The 27,852-nt window shown below is 46.6% G+C and overlaps 1 protein-coding gene across 3 annotated transcripts in view; it reads left to right on the top strand.

The window, feature by feature from the left end:
- The window catches only part of LOC135817063 (uncharacterized), a 66,989-nt gene that overhangs the window by 1,457 nt on the left and 37,680 nt on the right, over positions 1 to 27,852 (top strand). For all 3 annotated transcript variants that reach the window (XM_065330163.1, XM_065330164.1, XM_065330162.1), the window contains exons 2-4: positions 2,525 to 2,596; positions 7,789 to 7,937; positions 13,371 to 13,578. In XM_065330163.1, the coding sequence (XP_065186235.1) occupies positions 2,525 to 2,596; positions 7,789 to 7,937; positions 13,371 to 13,578 (429 nt within the window). The remainder of the gene's footprint in view (positions 1 to 2,524; positions 2,597 to 7,788; positions 7,938 to 13,370; positions 13,579 to 27,852) is intronic.

Here is a 27,852-nt window from a genome sequence, read left to right on the forward strand (position 1 = left end):
TGTTGAGTCACCTCCACCACTACACTGCGCTCTTTAGCCGACTAGACCCTCCTGCGCACAACCATCACCATTGCGAGGACACTTCCGTAGACGATATTGATAAAATCCTCCAGACAGCTGTTTCGCTAATACATAGCTCATCAGTGAAGGTAGATGTTGAATGATTAAAAATATAGACCAAACTGCTATTATATAGGGGGTTTCCACATAAAAAAAACTGGCATAGCTGAGGTGATAACGCGGGAGAAGGAAAGTGACTCAACATTTTCTTCAATGGCCGAGAGCTCTGTCGCACCCTGTAATAAGATGTACAATGTAGTTTGTTCAAATACAACAGCAAAGAACAATGTCTCTATCTCCCAAATTCTTATTGATGCTGTCACATGGTGTACAACCACATCGTAGATTCCGAGCCCAGGAATTCCTCAAAGAGCAGATCAGAAATTCAAATAAGTGCAAAGAAAATGACAATTTCATTGCGACTCCACATCACATTCTTGTCCGCTGACTTGAGCATTTCTCAAAACGAGGAACTTCTTTTCAGCGTGATTGGAGAACACACTCTTTCCCATCTGTCTAATTTACGGCAAGGCAAACACTGCAAAACAAGGCAAGGCATGCCGGGTAAATCTGCAGAACACGCAAACAGTAGCAAGGTGAAAAGAGTTGGCAAAGAATCAAGTTTTGTTTCGATGAAAAGCAGATCTTCATTTTGGTGTAGATGTACTCGTGTACGTCACGATTATCGAGTATTGATTATCGAGTATTGATTATCGAGTATTGATTATCGAGTATTGATTATCGAGTACAGTAAAACCTGGCAAGGCGACCACTCGGATAAGGCGACCACCTATCCAAGAAGACCACTGAAACCAGGATCAAGGGATGCTATTTCCAGTCAAATGACCCTGGATAAGGAGACCACCTGGTAACAGAGACCACATTTTGAAGGTCCCTTGAGCGGTCGTCTTAGACAGCTGTTTCACTGTATTGTGCGCTTATTTGCAGTTCACATTATGAGTTACGTGACATGCAAACCACCGCACTGCTTATTGATCGGTCACAAACGCATATGTGACAATCTGTTGTGCCGCTGCTTTGTCACCTTCAACTCACTGACATAATCACTCAAGTGGTTCGTATTGGACTGTGTGAGCCCGATGACGTACACACACTCACACGAACACGCGCACACACGTGCACACACGTACACACACACACACACACACACACACACACACACACACACACACACACTTACATACGAAGTGAGAGAGCTGCCAGACTTGTAATCAAACGCATGTGCAGGTTTGGTGTTGTTTTGGTTTCGTTTGGTTTCGTTCTTGTCCATGTCGTTGCATTGGTGGTTTCAGGATCCAAATCACAGTTCTTGTTTCTTTTGAGTCATGATAGTTTAGAGTGAACTTTAGACCCTGCTCTCTGCCTTCTTTGTTTTTATGCTGGGTGACGTAAATGCACCATCATTGAGCAAATAATGCCCTCTTGAATATTGCTCCGCTTGTGATGGACTTAAAAAAAGAAATAGCGCCCCTGTGCACTAATGGCCCGAGTACGGTACCCGGCCGGGTACCACATATCATGACCTAGGCAAAGACCAAGTATAGCAAGGACTGTGAGCTGGCAGCTCTCTCGTTGTACTAACCTGCACACTAGATACACACTTGTGCTGGTACGTGACCTACACACCATGGCCACTCGTGTGGTTCATGCCAGCCCGGACATGCCATACACTAACGTACACACTTCATAGGAAGTAAATAGGTGAGGACCCTGGCGCATTCCACAGCTTCTGAAACGAGAGAGCTTGGAAGCTCAGGGCCCTACGCTATGCTTTTTTGCCTAGCTCATCATGCATGTTATTAGAACTGATGGAAATGTTTTTTCCATTGATTGGCTGTAGTATTTTACGTTGACCATGACGGCTACAATGCCCAACCATACCACAACGAACTGATCGGCTACATCATTGTATTGCAAAAGTTTCCATCTGTTCGAATAACATGCATGATGAGCTAGGCAAAAAAGCATAGCGTAGGGCCCTGAGCGAAAGACAAAATTTGCATTCGAGGGTAATGCGACACCGTCTACCAATTTGCTGACCTAGGCAAAAAAAAGCATAGGGATGTTATTAATTTTCGTTTCTCCTATTTTTTTTCAAGACAACCTAGGATTCGAACCCGCACTATCGCCCTGCATGCACTCCCCGGATACAGTTCGCATACATACTCATTCTTCCAAGTTGCTTCACGTTATGATCTTGCATTTGAAGCCCTATTTGAATATTGTGGCCAGCTGTCCTTGATGGTACGGTACGGGACAGGTACGGGATAACTGTTAGCGCCAGGCATGCCGATGGCACAAACAAACAAACAAACACGGAATTAAAGCTGTGTAGACCCTGGCTAGCGCCAGACGTTACTGAAGTAACGTCTTTTGCATAGCTACGGGAATAAGTTTTTTTGTTACTGTCCTGCTTTCTGCTGCATGTTATGTTCTCCTGTAGTTGGTACGGTAGCATACGTCTTGTCACATTTGTCAATTCGCTTGACAAAATACTTCACCAAGGTAACTTTCGGTAAGAAAATCCTGTGTTTGTTGCCATCGTGTTATCGCTGTCGTCGTGGCCACTGCTGCTGTTTGTTGCAGTCGTGTTGTTGCTGTCGTCATGGCCACTGCTGTTTGTTGCAGTCGTGTTGTCGCTGTCGTCGTAGCCAATGCTGCTGCTGCTGTGTTTGTTTTTGTATTTGTGTCTTTGGTCTGACGCTAGCCAGTGGCCAATAAGAGATATGTGACAGGCTGGTCATGTTGTTTGATTCCTGGCTGTGTGGTGAACTGGTGACTGTACCAACAAACCACTTACCACACTACAGTCAAACTCCCCTAGTCCGGCCTAGTCCGGGCAGGTTGGGACCGAGTACTGCCCGAGTACTGCCCGTAACTAGTCCGGGCAGGTTGGGACCTAGCACTGCCCGTAACTAGTCCGGGCAGGTTGGGACCGAGCACTGCCTGTAACTAGTCCAGGTAGGTTGGGACCGAGTACTGCCCGAGTACTGCCCGTAACTAGTCCGGGCAGGTTGGGACCTAGCACTGCCTGTAACTAGTCCGGGCAGGTTGGGACCGAGTACTGCCCGTAACTAGTCCGGTCAGGTTGGGACCGAGTATTGCCCGTAACTAGTCCGGGCAGGTTGGGACCGAGCACTGCCTGTAACTAGTCCGGGCAGGTTGGGACCGAGCACTGCCTGTAACTAGTCCCGGCAGGTTGGGACCTAGCACTGCCTGTAACTAGTTGGGACCTAGCACTGCTGGTAACTAGTCCGGGCAGGTTGGGACCTAGCACTGCCCGTAACTAGTCCGGGCAGGTTGGGACCTAGCACTGCCCGTAACTAGTCCGGGCAGGTTGGGACCGAGCACTGCCTGTAACTAGTCCAGGTAGGTTGGGACCGAGTACTGCCCGAGTACTGCCCGTAACTAGTCCGGGCAGGTTGGGACCTAGCACTGCCTGTAACTAGTCCGGGCAGGTTGGGACCGAGTACTGCCCGTAACTAGTCCGGTCAGGTTGGGACCGAGTATTGCCCGTAACTAGTCCGGGCAGGTTGGGACCGAGCACTGCCTGTAACTAGTCCGGGCAGGTTGGGACCGAGCACTGCCTGTAACTAGTCCCGGCAGGTTGGGACCTAGCACTGCCTGTAACTAGTTGGGACCTAGCACTGCTGGTAACTAGTCCGGGCAGGTTGGGACCTAGCACTGCCCGTACCTAATTCGGTCAGGTTGGGACCTAGCACTGCCCGTACCTAATTCGGTCAGGTTGGGACCTAGCACTGCCCGTACCTAATTCGGTCAGGTTGGGACCTAGCACTGCCCGTACCTAATTCGGTCAGGTTGGGACCTAGCACTGCCCGTACCTAATTCGGTCAGGTTGGGACCTAGCACTGCCCGTACCTAATTCGGTCAGGTTGGGACCTAGCACTGCCCGTACCTAATTCGGTCAGGTTGGGACCTAGCACTGCCTGTAACTAGTTGGGACCTAGCACTGCCCGTACCTAATTCGGTCAGGTTGGGACCTAGCACTGCCCGTACCTAATTCGGTCAGGTTGGGACCTAGCACTGCCCGTACCTAATTCGGTCAGGTTGGGACCTAGCACTGCTGGTAACTAGGAATTTCCCGTAACTCAGAACTTGCATACTTGCCGAATGCATGTCCAGATGTTTATGCCACATCAATGTGACTGTTTTGGGGCCGGTTTTCGTTGAGCCGTTTTTGTGACTAAATGGGTCAGAAAGGTGCGCGGTTGACGGACGTGCCCGATTAGGGCGCGCTCACACTGCGACCATGAGCACGCGTCCATGCGTCAGCAAAACGCAGAAACGTGGCAGTCGTGCTCACACTAGGACTCGTACACGCGTAGACGTGAAGTTGTCACACAAACTTTACGATTTGCAGTTCGTATCCAAAAGAGTTCGTGCGTTTCCTAATAAAGTTGTGGCCCGTTTTGGATGTAGTTTTTCGCATGTTGCATATGCGTTGGAGGAAGTGCCTCGTGGCTCGTATTCTTGAAGTCGACGAAAATAATTCATGCAATCAGGTAGGTTTGGACTCTTGAGGGACTGCTGCTGACAGCCAAGCGCTTTCGCTTTCCTGACCTCATGGTCAGAGCAAGTGCCAGTGCAGTGGAAATTCCGGTAGTGGTTTCTTTCGTCTGTTGCCGAGATGAGAACTGTATTTTCCGATGATATGTAACTGAAATGTCCTGAGGTATGGCATTCCATCATCGCAGAAAAGTAGAGAACGATGATTTCCCAAACCGAAAAGCCAGACCAAGCTGCCATCGTATTAAACGAGTGCACTGTAGAAATTGATCACTGACCTGATCAACTGACAACGAAGTAACTACAAAAACAAAAACAAAATTGGCATCGTCCAAAAAGGGCAAAGAATGCATATATGGCGGTGCGTGCGTGCAAGACCACAACTACAAAATTTTATAAATGTGCAAATGTGGAGGATTACATCGACAACTGCCGAGTTTCATGAATCAAGTTCAATCAACACACCGGAATTTGAGAAATTGAACATACTTCAGGCCAGGTTGTACGCAAATACGCTTCACGTCTACGATCATGTTGCCACCAAGTCGTGGCACCCCCCTCCGGAGGTCGCAGTCACGACTTGAAACGTGACCGCGACGTTTTGGTCAAGTTCATGCCGTTGCCATGCAACTTGGCCGCATGGCCGCATGGACGCTGGTTTTGGTCGCAGTGTGAGCGCGCCCTTAGGGACGTCGGTGTCTGGGGAGTTGGACTATATCTGCTGTTATAACTCATTTTTGACTTTCCTCTGTAGAATATTGTGAAGACATCAATGCAGCATCATGTCATACAGTAGAGAGATGTGGTGAAGACACACCCGCCAGGCGAAATGGTGGAAAATACATTCCTGCCCACACAACGCTCTCTAAGTTGCAAGGTTCTGTAAAGGCGCACTTTATCACCAGCCGTGCATCGACCAGACACCTGTGACCATGCGTACACTGATGATGGTGGTTAGAGAAGGAGTACTCCTGACCAGAAACTTGCAGCTTAGAGAGAGAGAGAGAGAGAGAGAGAGAGAGAGAGAGAGAGAGAGAGAGGGAGGGAGGGAGGGAGGGAGGGGGAGGGAGAGGGAGAGATTTGTGTGGGCGGTGTGTATTTCCCTACATTTCACCAGGCGTGGTTTTACCGCTATTGCTGTACTTGACTTTCCTCTGTGTTTGAATCATTTGAAATTTGTCACCTTGAGAGAATGTGTATTCCTCCATACTTGGGAGCGCATGCATTTCCTGCAGACTGGATTTGACATGTGTGTCTTGAGCATTTCTTGAAATGCTCTACCACTCTCTGAGGTTGCAACCTGTGACACCTGTGAAAGAAAGAAAGTTTTTCATGTGCTATCACATGCCATCACAAGTCCCTTGGGCGATATGTGACGTGTGAGCCGCATCATTGGAGTAGAGTTTGATGTGTGATGTGTGACGAACGGAGTAGAGTTTGATGTGTGATGTGTGATCCACAGCATTGGAGTAGAGTTTGAACGGAGTAGAGTTTGATGTGTGATGTGTGATCCACAGCATTGGAGTAGAGTTTGATGTGTGACGAACGGAGTAGAGTTTGATGTGTGATGTGTGATCCACAGCATTAGAGTAGAGTTTGATGTGTGATGTGTGACGAATGGAGTAGAGTTTGATGTGTGATGTGTGACGAACGGAGTAGAGTTTGATGTGTGATGTGTAACAGCATCATTGGAGTAGAGTTTGTGTTTGATGTGCAGTGATCTAGCCAAAGCCGCTCAGTGCCGGCTGGGAGGGCGCTGAGACAGCTCCAAGGGTAATTTTTTGCTGGCTGCAGTCACCCCCATGTAAACTGTAGTGCACTGCACTAGCACTTGAGTCAAGATGGTGGAGTACAACCCATATCCTAGGTGTAGGTATGTACAGTACAGTACGTAGCACTGGCTACTCAGGCTCAGTGCTAGCTCTTCACTCAAGTTCAAATGCACTTGAGTATGCACTTGAGTACGTCAGTAAAATGTAACAGGTTGGGTCATGGTTCGCTGCTTCTGGTGGTGTACAGGCTGTGGCTAGGCTGGGTCTTGTCAGATGACCAATGTACACTGCATGCAGACATGACGTTGGTGAACACAATCATGATCCATGCTCATGAAGCTGTTTGCTTCCTTTTTCATATTTTGTTTATTTTAATACCTATAATCACATTGTCACAACTGCCTGATGAATGCCCATAATTGGACGAAGCGAAAGGAGATGCAAGCTGCAATGAAAGATTTGTAGTGGTGTGTGTGTGTGTGTGTGTGTGTGTGTGTGTGTGTGTGTGTGTGTGTGTGTGTGTGTGTGTGTGTGTGTGTGTGTCTGTGTGGATATGTGACTGATGGCGGGGTCTGGGGGCGCAGCCCCCAGAACGATGCATTTTAACTCAGAACGTTGGCCGGCTGGCATAAAATCCTGGCTAGACCTCTGGATGTGTGACGTGTGACGAACGGAGTAGAGTAGAGTTTGATGTGTGATGTGTAACCCGCATCATTGGAGTAGAGTTTGATGTGTGATGTGTGACCCGCATCATTGGAGTAGAGTTTGATGTGTGACGTGCAACACACATGAATGAAGTACAAGTTGACGGTTGACGTGTAACGCACATCATTGGAGTACAGTTTGATGTTAGCGCATATCAATGATGTGTACAGTTTAATCTTAGCGCTTATCAATGATGTGTACAGTTTTCTGCTTGTAGTTCATTTATAGTGCACATGCATATACAGCGGAACCTCAAAATTCCGACTGCCTTTCGGATCGGGCAAAGTAGTCAATTTCCGAGGTGGTCTGGTCTGTCAGAATCACTATCGTCCTGACAAGCGATATGCGATTGTAGCATATCCTTCATCACATCACAGACAGTGATATTAAGGCTCAGGCTCAGTCTGTGCTCTCATTTTATGAAGTAATGCCCATAAATGGCTACATAAATACTGATGAGTGTTTGAACAAGTATGTCATACGGTGTGTGTGTGTGTGTGTGTGTGTGTGTGTGTGTGTGTGTGTGTCTCGTGCGTATGTGTGTGTATATGTGTACGGTGTGTGTGTGTGTTTATGTGTATGCGTGTATGCGTGTATGTGTGTATGTGTGTGTGTGTGTGTGTGTGTGTGTGTGTGTGTGTGTGTGTGTGTGTGTGTGTGTGTGTGTGTGTGTGTGTGTGTGTGGGTACTTTGCTTTCTGCAGTGGACAGCTGGAAGTTAGGAGTATTTGTGGGTGGTTTTCTCTCTGGTACTATGTGCCTGGCATTGGGCCTGGTAGCTAGACGGTTACTGACAGTATCACCCGAGCGTGTCTTTCATCGATCCATGAGATACCTTGTCTCTTCTAGTGCTGTAAGTAAAGTGTGACATTCAGATTTCAAATTACGTGTACCACCATTTTTTTTAAATGGGGACGGTCGCGCAAGCCAGCAGCCGTTCAGTCATAGCGGCTACGCACTCGAGTTCATGCTGATGGATGTACAGCAATACTTGTGCCTGGCCAGTACACTCTACAGAGACTGTGGAGTTTTCAGTTATGGAGGGGGGGGGGGGGGGGTAGCTCCAGACTTGGGTTGGTAGACTAAACGACTCTGGTTTTTGATGCTCGGAAAGACACGTGAAGAAGACGTCCTTTTTCCGAGCCATCCTGGTTATTTTTCCTCATTCTCTGGTGCGCGTCAACCAAGATGTTCCCGGCGTGAAGTACATTGTACTGCCGAACTGGTGTCCTAGCATCTACAGGAATTTGCCACACCTAGGTAACCACTGTGTCGGTAAATTCAGTGTTTCCTGGTCGCGACTAGGCACACATTTCCGCCGAGTAAACACCGTCCAGAAGTGTACAATGTACAGTACATTGCACTCTGTCTGTACATTGCACTCTGTCTGTACATTGCACTCTGTCTGTACATTGCACTCTGTCTGTACATTGCACTCTGTCTGTACATTGCACTCTGTCTGTACATTGCACTCTGTGTGTACATTGCACTCCGTCTGTACATTGCACTCTGTCTGTACGAGCGTACATTGCACTCTGTCTGTACGAGCGTACATTGCACTCTCTCTGTACATTGCACTCTGTCTTTACGAGCGTACATTGCACTCTGTCTGTACGAGCGTACATTGCACTCTGTCTGTACGAGCGTACATTGCACTCTGTCTGTACATTGCACTCTGTCTTTACGAGCGTACATTGCACTCTGTCTGTACGAGCGTACATTGCACTCTGTCTGTACGAGCGTACATTGCACTCTGTCTGTGCGAGCGTACATTGCACTCTGTCTGTACGAGAGTACATTGCACTCTGTCTGTACGAGAGTACATTGCACTCTGTCTGTACGAGAGTACATTGCACTCTGTCTGTACGAGAGTACATTGCACTCTGTCTGTACGAGAGTACATTGCACTCTGTCTGTACGAGAGTACATTGCACTCTGTCTGTACGAGTGTACATTGCACTCTGTCTGTACGAGAGTACATTGCACTCTGTGCATTGTACAGTATATCTAGTTCAATTTATTCTGTCAAGTTTATACACAGTTTATCTGTGGTGTTTATACACAGTTTATCTGTGGTGCTGATGTAACCCTGCAGACACAGTTTATCTGTGGTGCTGATGTAACCCTGCATACACAGTTTATCTGTGGTGCTGATGTAACCCTCATACACAGTTTATCTGTGGTGCTGATGTAATCCTGCATACACAGTTTATCTTGACTACTGTGTGAGTGTAGAAGTGCATACTAGAGAGGTTCCGGGTAAGATTTTCCGTGCCAAAATCCGTATGGGCGCTACCAATTTTTTCGAGGCATGCTTCATACGATTTTTCGGCACGGAGAATCCGTGTGGACTGGCTTTCATACGAACCATGTATGGAGATTTTGCGTCATCCAGTGCAGAAAGACCTTTCGCGTACAAATTTGGTACGAGAAACATCGATTTTCTGCGAGTTGACTTCGGTACAAATTTTCAAAATAAAAAAGCATAGCGCGGGAATATGACATGTTTGCGATCGTAACCTGGGCAATGACGGCAAACACATAAGTTCCGTACTCCGGAACATTTCACTGCTTGCAAACGACGTCTAAAAAATCAGTAGTGCCTCTACGGATTTTGGCACGAAAAATCGTACTCCGGAACCTCTCTAATAAGATAGAAAACGCTGGCATCTCGAATATAAGAGCACGACCAGCTGAAAGTAGAGACCACACGTTCTTCACCGCGCAATGCTACTGTATGAGTCCCCAATGCTACTGTATGAGTCCCCAATGCTACTGTATGAGTCCCCAATGCTACTGTATGAGTCCCCAATGCTACTGTATGAGTCCCCAATGCTACTGTATGAGTCCATGAAGTGACTGTATGAGTCCATGAAGTGACTGTATGAGTCCATGAAATGACTGTTGTGTTCCTAGCAGTGCACTCGATATTCTGGTGCTTAGAATACTTATGTACTGCTAAATGTTGAGATGCAATGCGCCTGTTATGACACGGCCTGGCATGGCCTGGTATGTATAGGACAGTGCACGGAGCCGAGGCATGCAGCGCCGCGGGGATTATGAAAATATTCTCCCGAGGACTAATCCGACCATTGTCCTATAATTATAGACTGATGTGTTAGGCATCATCAAGAGTACATAACCCCCAAGAGTGTGCAACTCCAGCTATGGGGTCAGCGATGGCAGAACTTCACATTACATGATGAAGTTGAACCCTGTGCATGATAGATACAGGCTTGTACACAACCCTGCTTTGGGTTCAACTCTCTTGTGGTCACTTTGCACTGTTTGCCAGCGTCACGTGATGTGAAGTTCTGCCGTCGCAGCATATTATAGAGGTTGTGCAGGGAGTTGCACACTCTTGGGGGTTATGTACTCTTGGTGTCATCCATCATCATTCAGTTGTACTCTTGGTGTCATCCATCATCATTCAGTTGTTGAAGGTAAATGTCACGGTTCAGTAGTTTCTCCAAATTTTGCCTGGCTCTTTATTTCGTCTGGCTCCGAAATGCCTATGCCCCTTACTTGGTGTCTTACTTCATCTCTTACTTCATACAGGCGAATAGGGAGTACTCTTCTGTACTTGTGTGTTTGTACTGGTACATACACACAGCTAAGCCTGAGTCCACTACGCATTTGATGTAGGACTTGTCCACTGAACATTCTGATTGTTCTAATGTTTGTTCTGAGAGTATGATTCGTCCATTGCTTGTCATTTGTCAGAGCATCCTGAATGTGGCACAGTGTACTTAGAAGATTGTTTTTCTATTTTGTCACGTGCACGCAGTGCAAAGTTTTTAAATGTTTTAGAAGCTGTTTGCTTCCTCAGTTAACAAAAAACTTCGTGATGGATTTTTGATGGTTATGAGAACGCTTAGAACAGCTCAAGAACAGTTTGTATCGACTGCAAATCAATGGACGAAGGTAGCTCAGCCTATGTACAGTGTCTTTACAAGAGAAATTGTTGGCAGAATGAACAGAGTGTTCCGTTTGCGTCGCTTTCGCTCGACTCATTTTTGACCCTGCGTCGCTGTCGTCATCTGCTGTACGCGAGTCGTCATCTCTCTCGAGGCGTTGTTCAGCTCGTTTCAGCCTTGCCTCGGCGGCTTCTTTGATCACACTCCACTGAACTTGATCTCCCCGTCGTTCAAGTAAGCTGACTTTCAAGCTGCGTGATCCGCCACGGTGGCGATTACTCGTTTCTTCAAGAAGGGCAGTCGAGCCTGTCCCACAAACTATCGTCCTATCTCCCTCCTACCCGTCGTATCAAAACTGCAAGAAAGAATCGCCCACAAAGCTCTCTACAGGCACATCCAACCCCATCTTCCTCCAGAACAGTCAGGCTTCAGGAAGAACGACAGCACAGAGTACCAAATAAGCCGCCTGCTGCACGAACTTGCTGCGGACCTTGAGGTCAAGAAGTCAGTCCACGTCTGCTTCTTTGACCTCTCTAAGGCCTTCGACCGCGTGTGGCACCGTGGCCTCTTGCACAAGCTTGAACACCATGGCGTAAGGGGTGCAGCACTCCGCTGGTTTGGGAGCTACCTCCTGGGCCGGAGGCAGCGGGTCCGAATCGGAAGCACAGCCTCCGACTGGCTTGACATCCCTGCAGGAGTCCCTCAGGGATCGGTACTCGGCCTGCTGCTATTCCTCGTATACACGATGGACCTACCAGCAGCAGCCAGCTTGCAACTCCCAAGCCACACGAAGTAGCCTCTTCGCCGACTACACCGCCTTAATCGCTAGCGACCACTCAGCAGCGGCAGCAGAGCGAGCGCTCCAGTCCAGTGTGACTAAAGCCGCTACGTGGCTCGACACCTGGCAGCTGACCGTCAACGAAACGAAGACGGTCGTGATGACACTGTGCGGTGCTTTTCCCCTGACAATAACGTTGAAAGGCAAAACACTGAACAGAGTCCAGAGCCAGCGACACCTGGGTATCATCGTTCAGACCGACCTGAAGTGGAATGCCCACATCCAGCACATCGAGAGCAAAGTTGCGCGCACTCTCCACCTCTTGAGACGGATTCGTGGACGTCTTTCACCCACCGCCCTGTCAGCACTGTACACCACGTATATACGCCCCGTTATCGAATATGGTTCTCTGGCTATGTCAGCTATGAATGTTCAGCAACAAGATGCCCTCGAACGTCTCCAACGGCGGTCAGCAAAACTCTGCCTCCGACTCCCCCTCTTCAGTCCTTGCCACCACAGTTCGTTACTCCACCACGTCACTTGGCCTACCCTCTCATCCCGCAGGAAGCTCAAGCAGCTACTCTTTGCACACACCATCGCTGTCAAACGATCCCCGCCACACATCCAGCTTGCGACCTCAGGCTACATCACCGAGCCACCAAGCCGAGAATTGAGGCGTCATCGAGTCTTTGCCCTCCCTACCACCCACTCCACCCGCCTTCAACGTTCACCCTTGTACTCAGCATGCACTCAGTACAACCACCTGTCACCACACTGTTACTCCCTCCGAGAAATAAATGCATTCAAAAGAGAAGTTACCCCGATCATAGCATCATCTATTTGCACATGCTCCAACCCCCGCTGTAGCCCAGCCTAGGTATAGTATTTTAATCAAGGTATATCGCCTACCTGCCCTCGCAATGGATATACTTCCCTCCTCGTCTTTACTTAAATGAAGCACCCAAACCACGGCTGCCACTAGCCACTGTTTCTCCTGGTTTATTGCACCCACTCTGATTGATAACACATAGTACTGTCTCTCTCTCTTATTGGCTACGGCCACCGTGAGAATAAAGATAATAATTTTGTTGTTGAGGATTCAGTCTATCACCTTGTTGAGGATTCAGTCTATCACCTTGTTGAGGATTCAGTCTATCACCTTGTTGAGGATTCAGTCTATCACCTTGTTGAGGATTCAGTCTATCACCTTGTTGAGGATTCAGTCTATCACCTTGTTGAGGATTCAGTCTATCACCTTGTTGAGGATTCAGTCTATCACCTTGTTGAGGATTCAGTCTATCACCTTGTTGAGGATTCAGTCTATCACCTTGTTGAGGATTCAGTCTATCACCTTGTTGAGGATTCAGTCTATCACCTTGTTGAGGATTCAGTCTATCACCTTGTTGAGGATTCAGTCTATCACCTTGTTGAGGATTCAGTCTATCACATGGTCCCTTAGTGCATGTACATGTATGTGATGGTGTATTGTAGTCGAAGATCTATTGTATATACTGACATGTGTGTACATGTGCATGCGCGTGTGTGTGTGTGTGTGTGTGTGTGTGTGTGTGTGTGTGTGTTTGTGTTTTAGATTCGAGATCACCTTGGAAGTGATTTGCATGTTGGAATGTTCAAGGCCTATTCCTACCAGCCACGCTTTGCTAGATTTTCCAATTGGAGGTCACGTGATTTCGCTATCTCAGCCGTGTCTGATGTGCAGACTTTAGCTAACACCGAGGAAGCAAGTTTTCGATCGCGTTTGACACGACAAACTGCAGGTTCACCAAACCAACCAGCAGGTACGGTTAGGTGAATAGAAATGTTGGGTATAGAAATAGTACCTTGCTGGATGTTGGGTATATAGAAATACTTCCTCCGTTAACAAAAACTTCGTGATGGATTTTTGAGGGACTGCTGTGCGCACAAACTGCTGTGAAATGAGTCGCGATCACTTTCTCGGCCTTCCCTGGCATGCCATGAAAGAGGTACGATGCAAGGAAAGCGACCTTTCACAACAAGCCGTGCGAAATCGATGGTTGGGCTGTGGCAACATAGGTGATGACAGTCATGGCGAGCGAAACTGAAATACCACTTGTCCGGGGAGGGGGGAGGGGGGGGGGGTGTTGCGCTGCTTGGCCTCTACTACTCTAGCACTGAGTGTGAGAGCGATAGAGAGTGATAGAGAGTAATAGAGAGTGATAGAGAGTGATAGAGAGTGATAGAGAGTGATAGAGAGTGATAGAGAGTGATAGAGAGTGATAGAGAGCGATAGAGAGCGATAGAGAGCGATAGAGAGCGATAGAGAGCGATAGAGAGTGATAGAGAGCGATAGAGAGCGATAGAGAGCGATAGAGAGCGATAGAGAGCGATAGAGAGCGATAGACAATGAGCGAGTGAGCAAGGAGCTGCTCCGATCGCACGGCACAATGAAATAATTCTGAATCCAAGTTCTTGTTCAACCTGCGCAAAGCCCAGATTCGAATGCTGATGACCATGCATTCTTTCAGAAGTCTGCAGTCCGACGCGAGTCTCGAGGCTAAGGAAAGTCGACTGGACTTGGTAGCCACTGCCGTTCAGTGCTGGCAGGTGTATTCATCAGAGAAAATGGAATCAGTTTGGCTATGCCTTTACTCCTCGTTTCGAGGAGTTCTGGAGAGCAGAGATGAAACCAGGGAGTCGTAAAATATTTTTTACGACTCCCTGGTGGAAACGAGTAATCGCCACCGCGGCGGATCACGCAGCTTGAGAGCCAACTTACTTGAACGACGGCGACATCAAGTTCAGCGGAGTGTGATCAAAGAAGCCGAGCCAAGGCTGAAACGAGCTGAACAACGACTCGAGAGAGAGATGACGACTCGTGTACAACCGATGATGACACCGACGCAGGGTCAAAAATGAGTCGAGCGAAAGCGACGCCAACGGAACTCTCTGTTCATTCCGCCAACAAGTTCTCTTGTAAAGAAGCTGTCCATAGGCTGGACTACCTTCGTTCAGTGATTTGCAGTCGATACAAACTGTTCTTGACTTGTTCTAAGCGTTTTCATATCCATCAAAATCCATCACGATGTTTTTGTTAACGGAGTAAGTAGTACTTTACTGGATGTTGGGTATATAGAAATAGTACCTCAGGGGCCATCCGTAAGTATAGATATTTATTTAGAAGCAAAAACTATTCGTTGAGGGGGAGGGGGTTGAGCGCCTGTTCGTTTGTCGAAAAATATCGATGTACATTTTGCATGCGTGAGCATGTCCAGAAAAAGACCAAAAATATCGATACTAAGGATGTTTAGCAACGCGAAAGTTCGAAAGAAAATTCGAGTCTGGGAATGAGTACAGGAAAAAAGCTCGAAACTTCGAAAACTTGGACGCGAAGCTGCAGTGATTTGCGAAAGTAACTTTCTCTTTTCTCGGTACGCATTTGACTACAGGGAGTAGTAATTTTACAGCCCCCTGCTTGAGACTGACCTGCATATACGGTACGGTACTATACGTTTCGAATAACTTCGAGAAAAAGTCATTTCGCATTGCTAAACCTCACAAGTTGTCTTTTTCGAAATAGATTTTCGCGAAATATCACCACCACCAAAAGTTCGAATTTTCGCATTGCTAAACGTCCTTACTATGTAGCATTTGTATGTGTTCGTTTCTCAGGGAGGGGAGGGAGGGGGGTTGAAGAGAAACGACTAGTTTTCGTTTCTAAATAGATATCGGTATTTACGGAAGGCCCCTTACTGGATGTTGGGTGTATAAAAATAGTACCTTACTGGATGTTGGGTATATAGTAGGGGTGAAACGATTAGTTCGAATATTCGAGTATTCGTTCGAAAATTTCAAACGAGCGAGTATTCGAAATTTTGCACTCGACCGTTTTTTTAGTTTTTTTTAGAATTGGCCTTTTATTTTTCAAAACCTTCTGTTGTACCGCTCATCGACTGGTATGCATGCGTTATGCATGCCTTTGAGTCAGTATTTTTTGACTTGGACGATGCGATCACCACGGCAAGTAACGTTAGTTTGAAAGTACTGGTGAAAATCGTTACTTTACACTCTGTATACGTTGGCGACTTTTGTTCTATGTTCACAGATAATTTCTTCCAGATTGGTCGAGAACTCACAAATCGAGCGCTTTTGAATTTTGATAAAATACTCGAAATAATCGGATACTCGATCGAATATTATGAATGAGTGATCGATTGGTCAAAATAGATACTCTAATTTCAGAAATTTTCGGTGCGCAATATTTTCGGTGTGAGGGCAAAAGGCCAGGTTAGGTGAACAGACATTTTCGGTACAGAGAAGCACTTCCTTATTGATTATGTGTGTTAGTGTTTGTTCGGTGTATTGCAATTTTAGGTATGAAACAGATGCACCGAAAGTACCGAAAATAAAAGTACACCGAAAATTTGTGAAATTACAGTACTCGTTTCACCCCTAGTATATAGAAATAGTACTTTACTGGATGTTGGGTATAGAAATAGTAATTTACTGGATGTTGTGCCTTCTCGGTATTAGCGCAGTGGTGGTGGTGCGCCCGAGGGTGTTTGTGTACAATTTCAGGGCTCACAGTTGCGTAGAAAAGCGTCGATTAGATGGGGGTGGCGCACGTGCTCCAAAATGCCAGCTTGACCAATTAGCAGTCAGCATTTCGTCGCATTTTTGCTCGAAGTAGGGGGTGTTTGAAGGAGTTAGCAGCACTTCAGCTAGGTTCTACGAGGCTGGGACTTGGCCCAGGCACAGACGACATGTGTTCCCAAAGATTTACCGAAACAAATTTTCATTACTCACACGGGTATGCCAGAGCATATGCGTAAACTTCGTGAGATATAGTACAGTATAATACTATAAGCCCATTGCGCAATGACGTAATTTGTACCATAAACACCCTTCACAGCCACCTGGGCATGGTCGTCTGGGGTGTTGAACAGTGCATTGCTGATCCCAGTGTACTCACATAACACCCCACACAGCCACCTGGGCATGGTCGTCTGGGGTGTTGAACAGTGCATTCCTGATCCCAGTTAGGCTTTTCCACATTATGTTTTGCATAATTTTTGCATCTTGGGGGTAAACATGAATCCCCGTTGTAAAAATGCATCTTTCGTGAGATTTTCTTCAAAAACAACAACGTTTGCGTGGTTTTTGCCAGATTTTCTTCAAAAATAACAAATTTGGCGTGATTTTTGCCAGATTTTCTTCAAAAACAACAAGTTCAAGTTGCAAGTGTTAGCAAAACTAACTACAGGCATTTTCTTCTGCTGGCAAGACTTGACCTTGCCCCGCACCTGACGTAACCTGACTCTTGTCAGTCTCGAAATATGCCCGGCAGGCGCTAGGCAGCAGTGTATGATGATGTGCATGCATGCACGGGTACATGTCCTGTAGGGTAACTAGGGTTCCCTGAGCTGATGCCAACATGTAGATCTACGTCATGCTTTTTTTTTTACAGGGAGGCCACAACTCTTCAATCAGGGAGTCGTAAAATACCGGTATTTTACGACTCCCTGCTTCGAATGAATTTGGCAGCCATCTTGTTGCCATGGCAACGGGTGAATAATTTTCGCACATTGGGTGATTTTTTGAATTTTTTTAGATTTTTTTCAAATCTATCCATTTTTGAGAATAACATCATTCCCCAAAAAAATCGAGTTTTACATCCACATCTTTCCAATATTTTTTCGAATAATGTGGAAAAGCCTAATCCCAGTGTACTCACATGCATTACTCATGCCTTCCATATTTGGCAATGCGCAATGGGCTTATTGGAAAGGAGTATCCAAAAACGTCTCGGTAAATTTCTTTGCCAGGGACGTCTCCTGAAAATTTTAAGCCACAGATTTTCCAAATCCACCAAGGGGGAGATGATCTCTACTGATTTTAGTAACCCCAGGTTCCAGCGGCGCGCAACCTCTTGCGCGAAAATTTGTGAAGATCAAACAACAAGAAAAACGCATGCATGCAGCGGAACAGCAACGCGTGCCGTCGAAGAGAAAATCATTGCGCACAGATTTTTCAGTGTTCTCTCCTCAGTTCGCCCGCGGAGCTGGTTGCTGTGCTTTCGTTCTCGCTGGAGTTTTTGTGGCAGCTCATTTCGCCATCATGGAGGAACTGGTAGCTCTGGAAACCTGGTCTTTAGTGGCCCTCAACTAACGCCTGGCGGATTTGCTGGTCCCATTCACCTCCATCCGATCAGCAGCTCCGCGTGGTATGTTCTCGGCGTTACATGCCTGGCGAGCTCTGACTCGTTTGTTTGTCTTCTTACCTGTGGAACATCGCGATCGCTCATTGTAGCATCAGCATTTGGTCGAACAGCGGCTACATGACATGTATTTCCTGGGACTAGCACAGGTTGCCTTTCGCCTTCTCCTTCGGTGGACCAATTCTACAAGGCACAGTGAAAGGCAAGTCGTTGCCGAGGGCTGGCAGTAACTGTTCAGTGTTGCGGTGCAATTCCCAGTGCAAATAATAAAGCAAACTATTTCCACTGGAGTATGCACGATCCTAAAAGCACAAGATCGAGACGAACGGAAACGAGAATGGTTTGACACTGCATGCCGAGAGAAGCTAGGAAAGGACAGGTCCGACCAAAATATCGCGAACATCGGCTCTACAAGTACAAGTACAAGACAAGAACAGGAACAGGCTACAACTCAAACCAAGGTTCTTTCTCTTCTTTGTTCTGTTGGGATGCGTAGGATGTACACGATATGTGCTCTCGTGGGGTCACGCGACTCACGTGCACCAAACCTGCCCTCGCACGACGCTTTTGTCGATCCTGCATGCCTACTGTGAGCCCTGAATTTCAAAAATTTTAGTTTGAAAGAGATAGGAAAGTGTTTGCTCCCCACACTTTGATAATTATACTTAAATTTTTGAAACTTAGGGCGCTTTTGGTTGGTACGATCTAGAACAGGATCAAACAGCTGGTGCACATGGAGCAGCCTCATGCCAGCTCAAACTCTCTTCCAGAAACAGCACATTTTTGTGAAAAGTGTGGCAAACCTTGTTGCATTCTTCAAAATGTGTACAAATCACTATGGTCACTTTGTACGGTACAACGAATACATGCCAAGTGCAACCGAAAAGCTTATGTACGTGATCATTTGGGACCAAAGGCGATGTTCCCGCCAGGTTTGACTGTGAACAAGTGAAACTGCTCGGTCTGCTCCAGCCTCTAGGCCGGAGCAAGCAGAACATGTTCTGGCCGACCTAGAACAGGTGCAGTCCCAACCAAATTCGCTGTTCTGGTGAATCCTGTTCTAGGTTGTATCAACCAAACTCGCCCTAAATGTAGTGTTTAAACGATCTCACCGGGTACTCGTTAGCTCGCTCGCCAGAAACTCGGCGCGTTTGTGCGGCCAGCTCGTTTGCACTAACGAACACCGTACACCGTAATCTGTACACATGGCAGTACAAGTCGAGCGGGGAGTCGGAAATTTTTTACGACTCCCTGGTCGATCGAGAGTCCAGTCCCGCGCAAAGTGAAAATCACTCGCAGTTACAGTGACTGCATACCGCCTGCACGACACTGAGTTGTTTCAGTTGTCGTTGCAGCTTTGGTGGACTCCACTGATGTCTTGTTCCGCATCTGCTGACCTGCTGCAGGGCAAACTTCTGTCAACTCTCCATTCGAGTGAAAGTTACATTTGGAAGTTTTCTCCCGCGATGCAGCGAAGAACAGGGCTACAGTGTTTGCAAAACGGTCTATTCTTACAAAGGCTGCTCAATGACGGCGCTGAAAAGACATCTCGACACCAAACAGCAGTCCGAAGTGAAGCAGCAGCATCCCCAAACGCCGGCGGTGATAATTTCGACCAGCTGAATTGAAAAAATCGAACTTAGGAATTTTTTTTTTTTAAAAATCATTGTTTGCCACATCAATGAAACTCGTTAGCTCGCTCGATAGCTTGCTCGTTAGTGGAACTGATCGCTCGTTTGTTATAGATACGCTCGTTTGTTATAGATACGCTCGTTTGTTATACAGTGCATTTCAAAACTATAGACGCGTAGGGTTTTTGAAATATTTCAAATTTGGCTGGAACTTTTTGAGAATAGTTTTCGGAATATTGCTCAGGATCGCTCCACAATTACTCTCATATAGTTTCTAAAGGATTGGATAACAGACGCCCAATTTGGAAAATTTTATGCACAAAGTGATCACAGATTTTATGTGGTATAGATGCTGGCATAACGGTTTTTGCCTAGGTACGCGTCTATAGTTTTGAAATGGACTGTAGATACGCTCGTTTGTTATAGATACGTTCGTTTGTTATAGATACGCTCGTTTGTTATAGATACGCTCGTTTGTTATAGATACGCTCGTTTGTTATAGATACGCTCGTTTGTTATAGATACGCTCGTTTGTTATAGATACGCTCGTTTGTTATAGATACGCTCGTTTGTTATAGATACGCTCGTTTGTTATAGATACGCTCGTTTGTTATAGATACGCTCGTTTGTTATAGATACGCTCGTTTGTTATAGATACGCTCGTTTGTTATAGATACGCTCGTTTGTTATAGATACGCTCGTTTGTTATAGATACGCTCGTTTGTTATAGATACGCTCGTTTGTTATAGATACGCTCGTTTGTTATAGATACGCTCGTTTGTTATAGATACGCTCGTTTGTTATAGATACGCTCGTTTGTTATAGATACGCTCGTTTGTTATCACTACCTAAATGTACACTGAGATGTTGTGAAATGGCAGTGCTAAACACTGGCTTGTTGGTGGCTGAAAGTCCCTGAAAGGCCCTGAAATGCTAAACGCTGGCTTGTTGGTGGCTGAAAGTCCCTGAAAGGCTAAACGCTGGCTTGTTGGTGGCTGAACGTCCCTGAAAGGCTAAACGCTGGCTTGTTGGTGGCTGAAAGTCACTGAAAGGCCAAAACTCAGCCATTTCCTAATGACCCATTGATGCGTCATGATGTTTGCGCGGTTTATCACAGGGCATAGGGTAGTGGACAAATTGTACATACTATTGTAACTCCGTCAAACCTAAATTGCAGCAATCACTACACTGTTGGAAAGGGTTTCTGCTCAGCTTTCCAGGAAAACTAAGTTCTTTGCAATAGGACACAGATGGGCAGAGCAGCCACGGTGTGAAAACAGAAATCACAGTGCCGAGCGAACTTGGATATTTTATTCATGCCCTCGCAGTTACAATAAAACCGGGTTTAGGCTACCTCTGGTTTTACGGACCGTTTTTCCATGCACCGCATGCAGCGATACACAGAAACTGCACCGCATGCAGCGACCACCTACCTTGCGCGGCCAGCGGCCTACTTTTAGTCTACCAAGCGCCATATCTGACCTGCATACAGCGACCACCTGCCTTGCAGGGCCAGCGGCTGACTTTTAGTCTACCAAGCGCCATCTCTGACTTGCATACCGCGACCACAACTAGCCGGAATATCTACCCTGACTGGCATGGTCGACTGCAACAGGATTGAAGTACGCTCCAAAGCAAGTGCATGCAGTCAACAGAAATGATAGTGCAAGGTGCGCTGCATGCGCTTGAGTGAGGTGTGAAACTAATGAGTGCTTTGCCGAGAGCTACCAGATGGATTCGCTTGGTCCTGGTCTTTCCGACAAGCCCAGGATAATGAAAAATACATCGAGGTGAACTGGAATGAGAGAAAAATCGTTCAGAGCTTTGCGCAAAACAACACCAGGAGAGTCGGTGCGATGGAAATTCAGTTTGCTAGAGAAAAAGGGGCCGGCATGGAAATGGTTAAGGCCATTCAACTTCAGGGATTAGTTTAACCAAGAGTCCATAAACAAGAGTATGCAACTGTGATCTTTCTTCTATGTGCCAGATGCACAGCGCGTTGCCTTCATTACATCATTCAGCTGCAGTATGTGCACTGCGGAAAATCAAACACCGCACTTCCCTCTGGTTTGAAATGAACTTTTGTACGGAACTGGAGTTCACATGCCAGAATTTAGAGTTGGCGTGGGTGCCGGAAGGAATCGAGCAAAACCGGATGGGCTCATACAAGAAATTGTGGGTTTGAGTGCATGCTTTCAGAGCTTGATGGAGGCAAGTTACGTAATGAAGGCAGCGCACCACGCACTGACCCATAACCACAGTTGCATACTCTTGTTTATGCACTCTTGGTTTAACCCTTTAGATCCTTATTTGGAATGATCCTGCAGTTTGTTTTGGGCGGACTGCCACCACTCATATTTGCGCTGCTATTTACTTCACTTCTAATATTATTAATCAACGTTTTGGTCTTAGACCTGATGATGTGCTAAGACTGACACCAGGTCTAAATACATTGAATAACTTACCGTATGTCCGCACCTTTAAAGCCATTGCATTGTATTCGATTAGAAAGCCAGTCTCACCTATACAGCCATGGCGTTATACTTGAGGCCAAATTTAAAATGTGTTTTGTGAAATGAAGTAAAAAAGTCGTATTCGATTTGTACGGTATATTAAGGAAAGTACATGTATTCAATTTCTAGCCAAAAATTTAGCCCTGCAAAATTACGAAATTGCAATACCGGTACAGTAGAATTATTAGCAAACTAAATGATGGCAAACGAAAGCCACAACATGAACGAAATCAAGCAAGTACCATGCAGCCATTGAACACAAGCCGCAGTCTGCCATCTCTACTGAAAGTCGACCACCGTTACGTACAGTGCACCAACTCTTCCATTCCTTGCTACTACACGCCGGCAAGTCACTCGTTATCAGCAATCACCCCTGAAACAGCCCTGCACTCTGCATCCTGCACATTGCCACTGCCCTCAGATTCTTCATCACTTTCATCACTCTCCTGCTCCTAGTCATCCGTGTCGGGCTCACTGTTGTTGTTGTTGACTTTTATTTTTACTTCACCGATTGCACAGGCATGATTGCCTTCTTACCGTCCCATAGGTCCGGTTCTCACAGAAAGATGAAGGAAATTATATGAGGAAATGTATAGAGATAAAGACATGCAAGCGGTGTAATTATTATCATAGGTACGTTCGGACCTGATTGGAAATTTTTATTTCCATTGCTATCAGGTTCGGCCTCATTTCCTCTGTGCTGCGCTGACGAGTCCACAAAGGACGACACAGTTCTGTCCGCAGATTGAGTAATTATTATCATAGAAATGTTTGTTATGTGTGTCTGCTGACACTCAATTTGTGTGAATAATTTTAATTGTGATAACAAATAATATGTAGTGGAGGCATTTCATGAAAATATATGTGTGAACATTGGCAGACTTTGTTGGATGGGCACAATTTTTAGCAGTCCAGGGAACATGAAGTACAGCGAGAGGTGTTTAACGGTTGGCATAGAGTTTACAAGTTAACCCTTTGGAGTCCATGGTTCGATTTCGAACCATGGGCATTTTGTATGCATGTGGGCGCAGTCAAACTTTCGGTTCTCGGCCAAATCTTGACCAAAATCAACAATCGAAGGGTTTAGATGGTAGAGAAAACTCTCAGCTATCGCCTCGAACAGGTCCGAAGTCCCTCCGATGAAGTTTAAAGGGGAACTGTCACCAAAAAATTTCTTTGTCTTATCTTGTAGTTCTTTGGCTCCTGATCACGATGGTGTTATCCGTTTTCTCTGCGATGGCTGGAAGTGGGTGAAAACTTGAAAAGAAGGTGCCCAAAATTGTCCCGAAGTACCGAGTGACGTCACGCCGGACTTGACCTTCACGCGTACATTCAGGCCTCGTTTACACGACAACGCTGGGGGTGAAAACGCAAGAAAATCCTTTCGGATCCATGGTTCATTTACACGGTACGAAGAGCAAAACGTAAAAGTTGTACACCAAAACGGAAGAAAACCAAAACGCTGGCCAAGGTGGAAGAATTTGAAAACGGAAAAGTTCTGCCGGATAAATTTGGGTGTGTAAACAGTCGAAACGGTATGCTGGCCTCGTTTTCCGTCACGTGTTTTTCGTTTTCGGCCGTTTACACGGATCCGACAATCCAAAAAATTGTTTTTATAATTTTCGTCATGTGACGAGTGTTGTTTTGTGGCCTATTCCCGGAGTGTGATTGGTGCTTCCACGACAACACTTGGCACATGACGAACTTTTGCGGATCCTTTGCTCCCGTGTAGACGCGCGGAAACGATACAAACGGAGACCACCTCGGATCAGCTTTGATCGTGTAAATGCACCAAAACGAAAAAAGAAATGCGGGACTGAAAACGGAAAACTGGCCGTGCGTTGTCGTGTAAACGCAGCCTCATCGTCAAAAACGAAGTCCAGCCCGTGTGCTGGTCGATCGAGCCAACTGTTCGATGTACGGTGCACGCTTGCCTTCTGAACTCGGACACTCGATGTGTACGTTGTACACAATGAGAACGCCGAAAAGGGACAAAATAAACAGAAGTCGACAGCAGTTTGTCGCACTGGTACTTCCTCCACGAAGCTCCAGCTCTTTGTTTTATTTGTGATTACGAGGGAGTGGAAGGATGTTTGTTTGCTGTTAGTGTGGCACACATACCTCGTGCTTGAAAATGATGTCGTTGTATCGAAGCCGAAGGTGGCGGTGTTGCCCACCCGGCTCTGAAATGAAAGACGTCGGAGTTTGTCATCTGCATCTTCAGCAACATCGCCAGATGAATCACCTTCACGTACCTACATTGCGTTCCTTCGGGGCTCGGGTTGGTGGTGTTATCGCCGGCCGGAGGAGTACTGTTTTCTGCATACGCACTCATCATCATGTTGTTCCTCACACGAAAAGTTCAAAACAACAACGTACTTCCGTGCTCACAAAATAAAACTTAGATCCTCGCGGAACCGGAAGAAGTCAAAAAGGTGAAAGCTCAGCTGCTTTTTATTTTGATTTGGCTGTGTAGCTGCATGTGGGTCTCTGCCTCTTTGGCATTCTCCTTCGGTATGACGTACCCATCTGTGTTACAAATCAAAAAGCACACGTGCACCGTACATTGGAACAGCTAGCTCGATCGACGAGCACACGGTGCGGAGAAAGTAACTGCTGTGCATGAAGTTTCTTCTTGCAAAGAGGGCAGTTGTTGTTCATAGCTAGCCAGAAGGAAATGCATGGTGTGCAATATAAATGACTACAACATGGTCACTCCACTGCTTGGTTGGCAATGTGGAGACAAATTGCACACTTCACATCTGCATACGGTTGTGCAAAGCGTTCCGGCGCAAGCTCAGCATCTGCCTTATATATAGGTGTAGCTATTGCAGAAACAGTTTGCAATGTTTCGTGAAGTGTTGGTGTCGTTTGTGCACAAGGCTCAGACAATGCATCTGCTTTGGCAGTAGAGCAGCTAGTACTGCAAGGTTCAGAAGAGGCGTTTGGCAATTGCAAACCACCAATTTTTTTCTTCTTTTTTCTCCCCCCTTGACATTGTTGGCTGAGCCTTGTGCATAGCTCACAACCAGTGCGTGAATGTGGAGACCATTCTTGCAGAGGTCCACAACCCCCTGAGCCAGATAAAGGCTTATTTTCTTCATAAGATCTAGTAATTGTTCTGTGACAATTACTGCACATTTGTGGTGGGTGAGTATTGCTTTTGTCAAGCAGTATGTCCCATTTTAATACAGCTTTGGTTGCTTCTGGGTAATTTGAGACCCTGTAAGTCGTGCCATGACTAGTTGAGGACAGTCGCTGGCCACCAAAGCGACAGACAAGCTGAAGATTCTCCAGATGTTTTTCCATAACATACAAACATCAGTAAAAAGAGTACGTACAGAAGGCCACTGCGGGCGGAAGAACGTAGCTGCGGGAGCTTGGCATCCACCGAAAGGGAAAGATGGTGGGTAATGCCACAAGGAAAAACTGACGCCAGCGCCAGGAAAACTACGCCAACAGCACAAATCGTGGGCAAAGGGCACCTACTCAGCAACAGCGAAAGGGCTACGGCGTAGGAAACGAAAGATTCGAAGACAGCAACAAAGGAGCACTTCTGCTTCGTCCTCGAAAGAAAAATTTGGTTCTCCAAGGAGCGCTCGTGATGGCGAAATATTTTTGCCGCGTGGCAGTCCAGCTCGGTGAAGAAATCCGCTTTCCAAGGGACTTTTGAGTATCGAAATCGATGCAGAAAGCTGCAAACTGAGAACCACAGTTTGAACTTGAGAACGGGAAATCCCCGAAAATCACTCAACGGCCGAGTTCTCGTTCCCGGATCGAAGTGGCAGGATTCTGCATGCATGTAACAGCCGTGTTGGCATTCTCCTTCGGTACGACGTACCCATATATCTGTGTTACAGTTCAAAAGGCACACGTGCACCGTACATTGGAACAGCTAGCTCGATCGACCAGCACACGGGCTGGACTTCGTTTTTGACGATGAATGTACGCGTGGAGGTCAAGTCCGGCGTGACGTCACTCGGTACTTCGGGACAATTTTGGGCACCTTCTTTTCAAGTTTTCACCCACTTCCAGCCATCGCAGAGAAAAACGGATAACACCATCGTGATCAGGAGCCAAAGAACTACAAGATAAGACAAAGAAATTTTTTGGTGACAGTTCCCCTTTAAGTGAGCGGCGAGCGATCAAACATTTCGAATTTTCTGCGCTGCGTGCTGCGAGTCAGCAGTTCGTGAAAAAAAGGGATTTTCCCAGCTTCATGACAGGCGGCACGTGCCAGGACCGACGCGGCGGGAAGTCACGGCACGGTAAGCTTCTACTCGAAAAATTTGAACAGTTCCGAGCTAGATTCAGTGAAATGGCTACAGGAGACCGATTTCGTCTCAGATCTGGAGCTGGACTCGTGTTTGGGGCGCGTTGTGGTGGCGGACAATGAATAGTGCTCTTGGCGAGTTTGGGCTCATTGTATTTCTCTCATCAAGAGCTTTCCAACGAGCCCAAGATCTTCAAAATCGGTGAAGTAGAACCAAAGTTATGTTGGAAATGGAGTGCGCATTTTCGTGACTGCTACAAATTCTGCGGAAGCAAATAAGTTACGGACTCCAAAGGGTTAAGTTGTTGTTGTATACTTTATTTATAGTGGAAATCAAAACAGGCAAATGCCTAATAATAGGCACTTCACCCCATTTTTTGAAATCGCGTTTTTTCCAGGTTTATCATCGGCAATCGATGGTGGTGGGTATCACAAGGTCACACAGAAAATTTTATTGAAATCCACAGTGATACCACTCAGATATGAAGGGTTGAAGATAGGCAGTTGGATGAGGCGAGATCAATACAATTTGTGGCACCAACAGCATCTCCGAAGTATCATCAGTGGATATAGTCACAAAACATCAGAGTGTTTTTTTCAAGCACACATCACTCACTTACACCGACAACCCTGTATGGATCGAAACAATACAGATCAAAGTTCAGAATAGGCAAGAATACGGCAATTGTGACCGCAATCACTATAGCAACTCCATAGCAACCCATAGCAACGCCATAGTAACCCATAGTAACAGCTTCAGTTTGCTGTGAAATGAACTGATAACGACATACTGGCAGGCTCCGGCGGGTACAAAAGCGTAAGAGTTATAAAGACATTCTTCTGGCACAAAAACAACAGAGAACTTCCTCGTTGTACGCCGCAATGTGGAGGGTATGTACGCGCGCACGCCCGCGCTCGCGAATTACTGCACAGGATATTCGTGCTTACAGTCATGCCACTTCAAGTGATTCCAAGTTGGCAAGAAGTTCTTCAGGACCTCTGTTGGTAGCTTCTTTCCATGGTGTGATATCTGCCTCCCTATCCTTCAACTGCTCCATGCAGCAGTTATGAATTGCCTGCTGGTGAGCTTTGAAATTTTGGTGAAGCGTGCCTGGATGCGTATATCAAAGCATCCCCTCATCAGAGGGTTTCTCCAGCAGCCACTGTGCCTTTTGATTGTTCGTAAACATCAGTAGGCCTTCCAGCGCAACCGTGTCAAAACTTGGCTTTCAGTACGCTTTGAGAATTCGCCCAGGTAGGACGACGCATCGTCGTTCTCCTCCGCCTAAAGCGCATACTTCTCAGTGCCTACGTACATAATGTCTCCTTGCGCAGCGATGCGCAAACCCTGGTAAACAAGAACTCTACTGTTTCCGAATGGAAAGACGACGCTGAAGACGATAAGCAACGTTTCAAACGCGAGCAAACAACAGTTCTTTGTGAAAAAACTCTTTGCTGGT

Source organism: Sycon ciliatum, chromosome 5, assembly GCF_964019385.1.
Source record: "Sycon ciliatum chromosome 5, ocSycCili1.1, whole genome shotgun sequence".
NCBI lineage: Eukaryota > Metazoa > Porifera > Calcarea > Leucosolenida > Sycettidae > Sycon > Sycon ciliatum.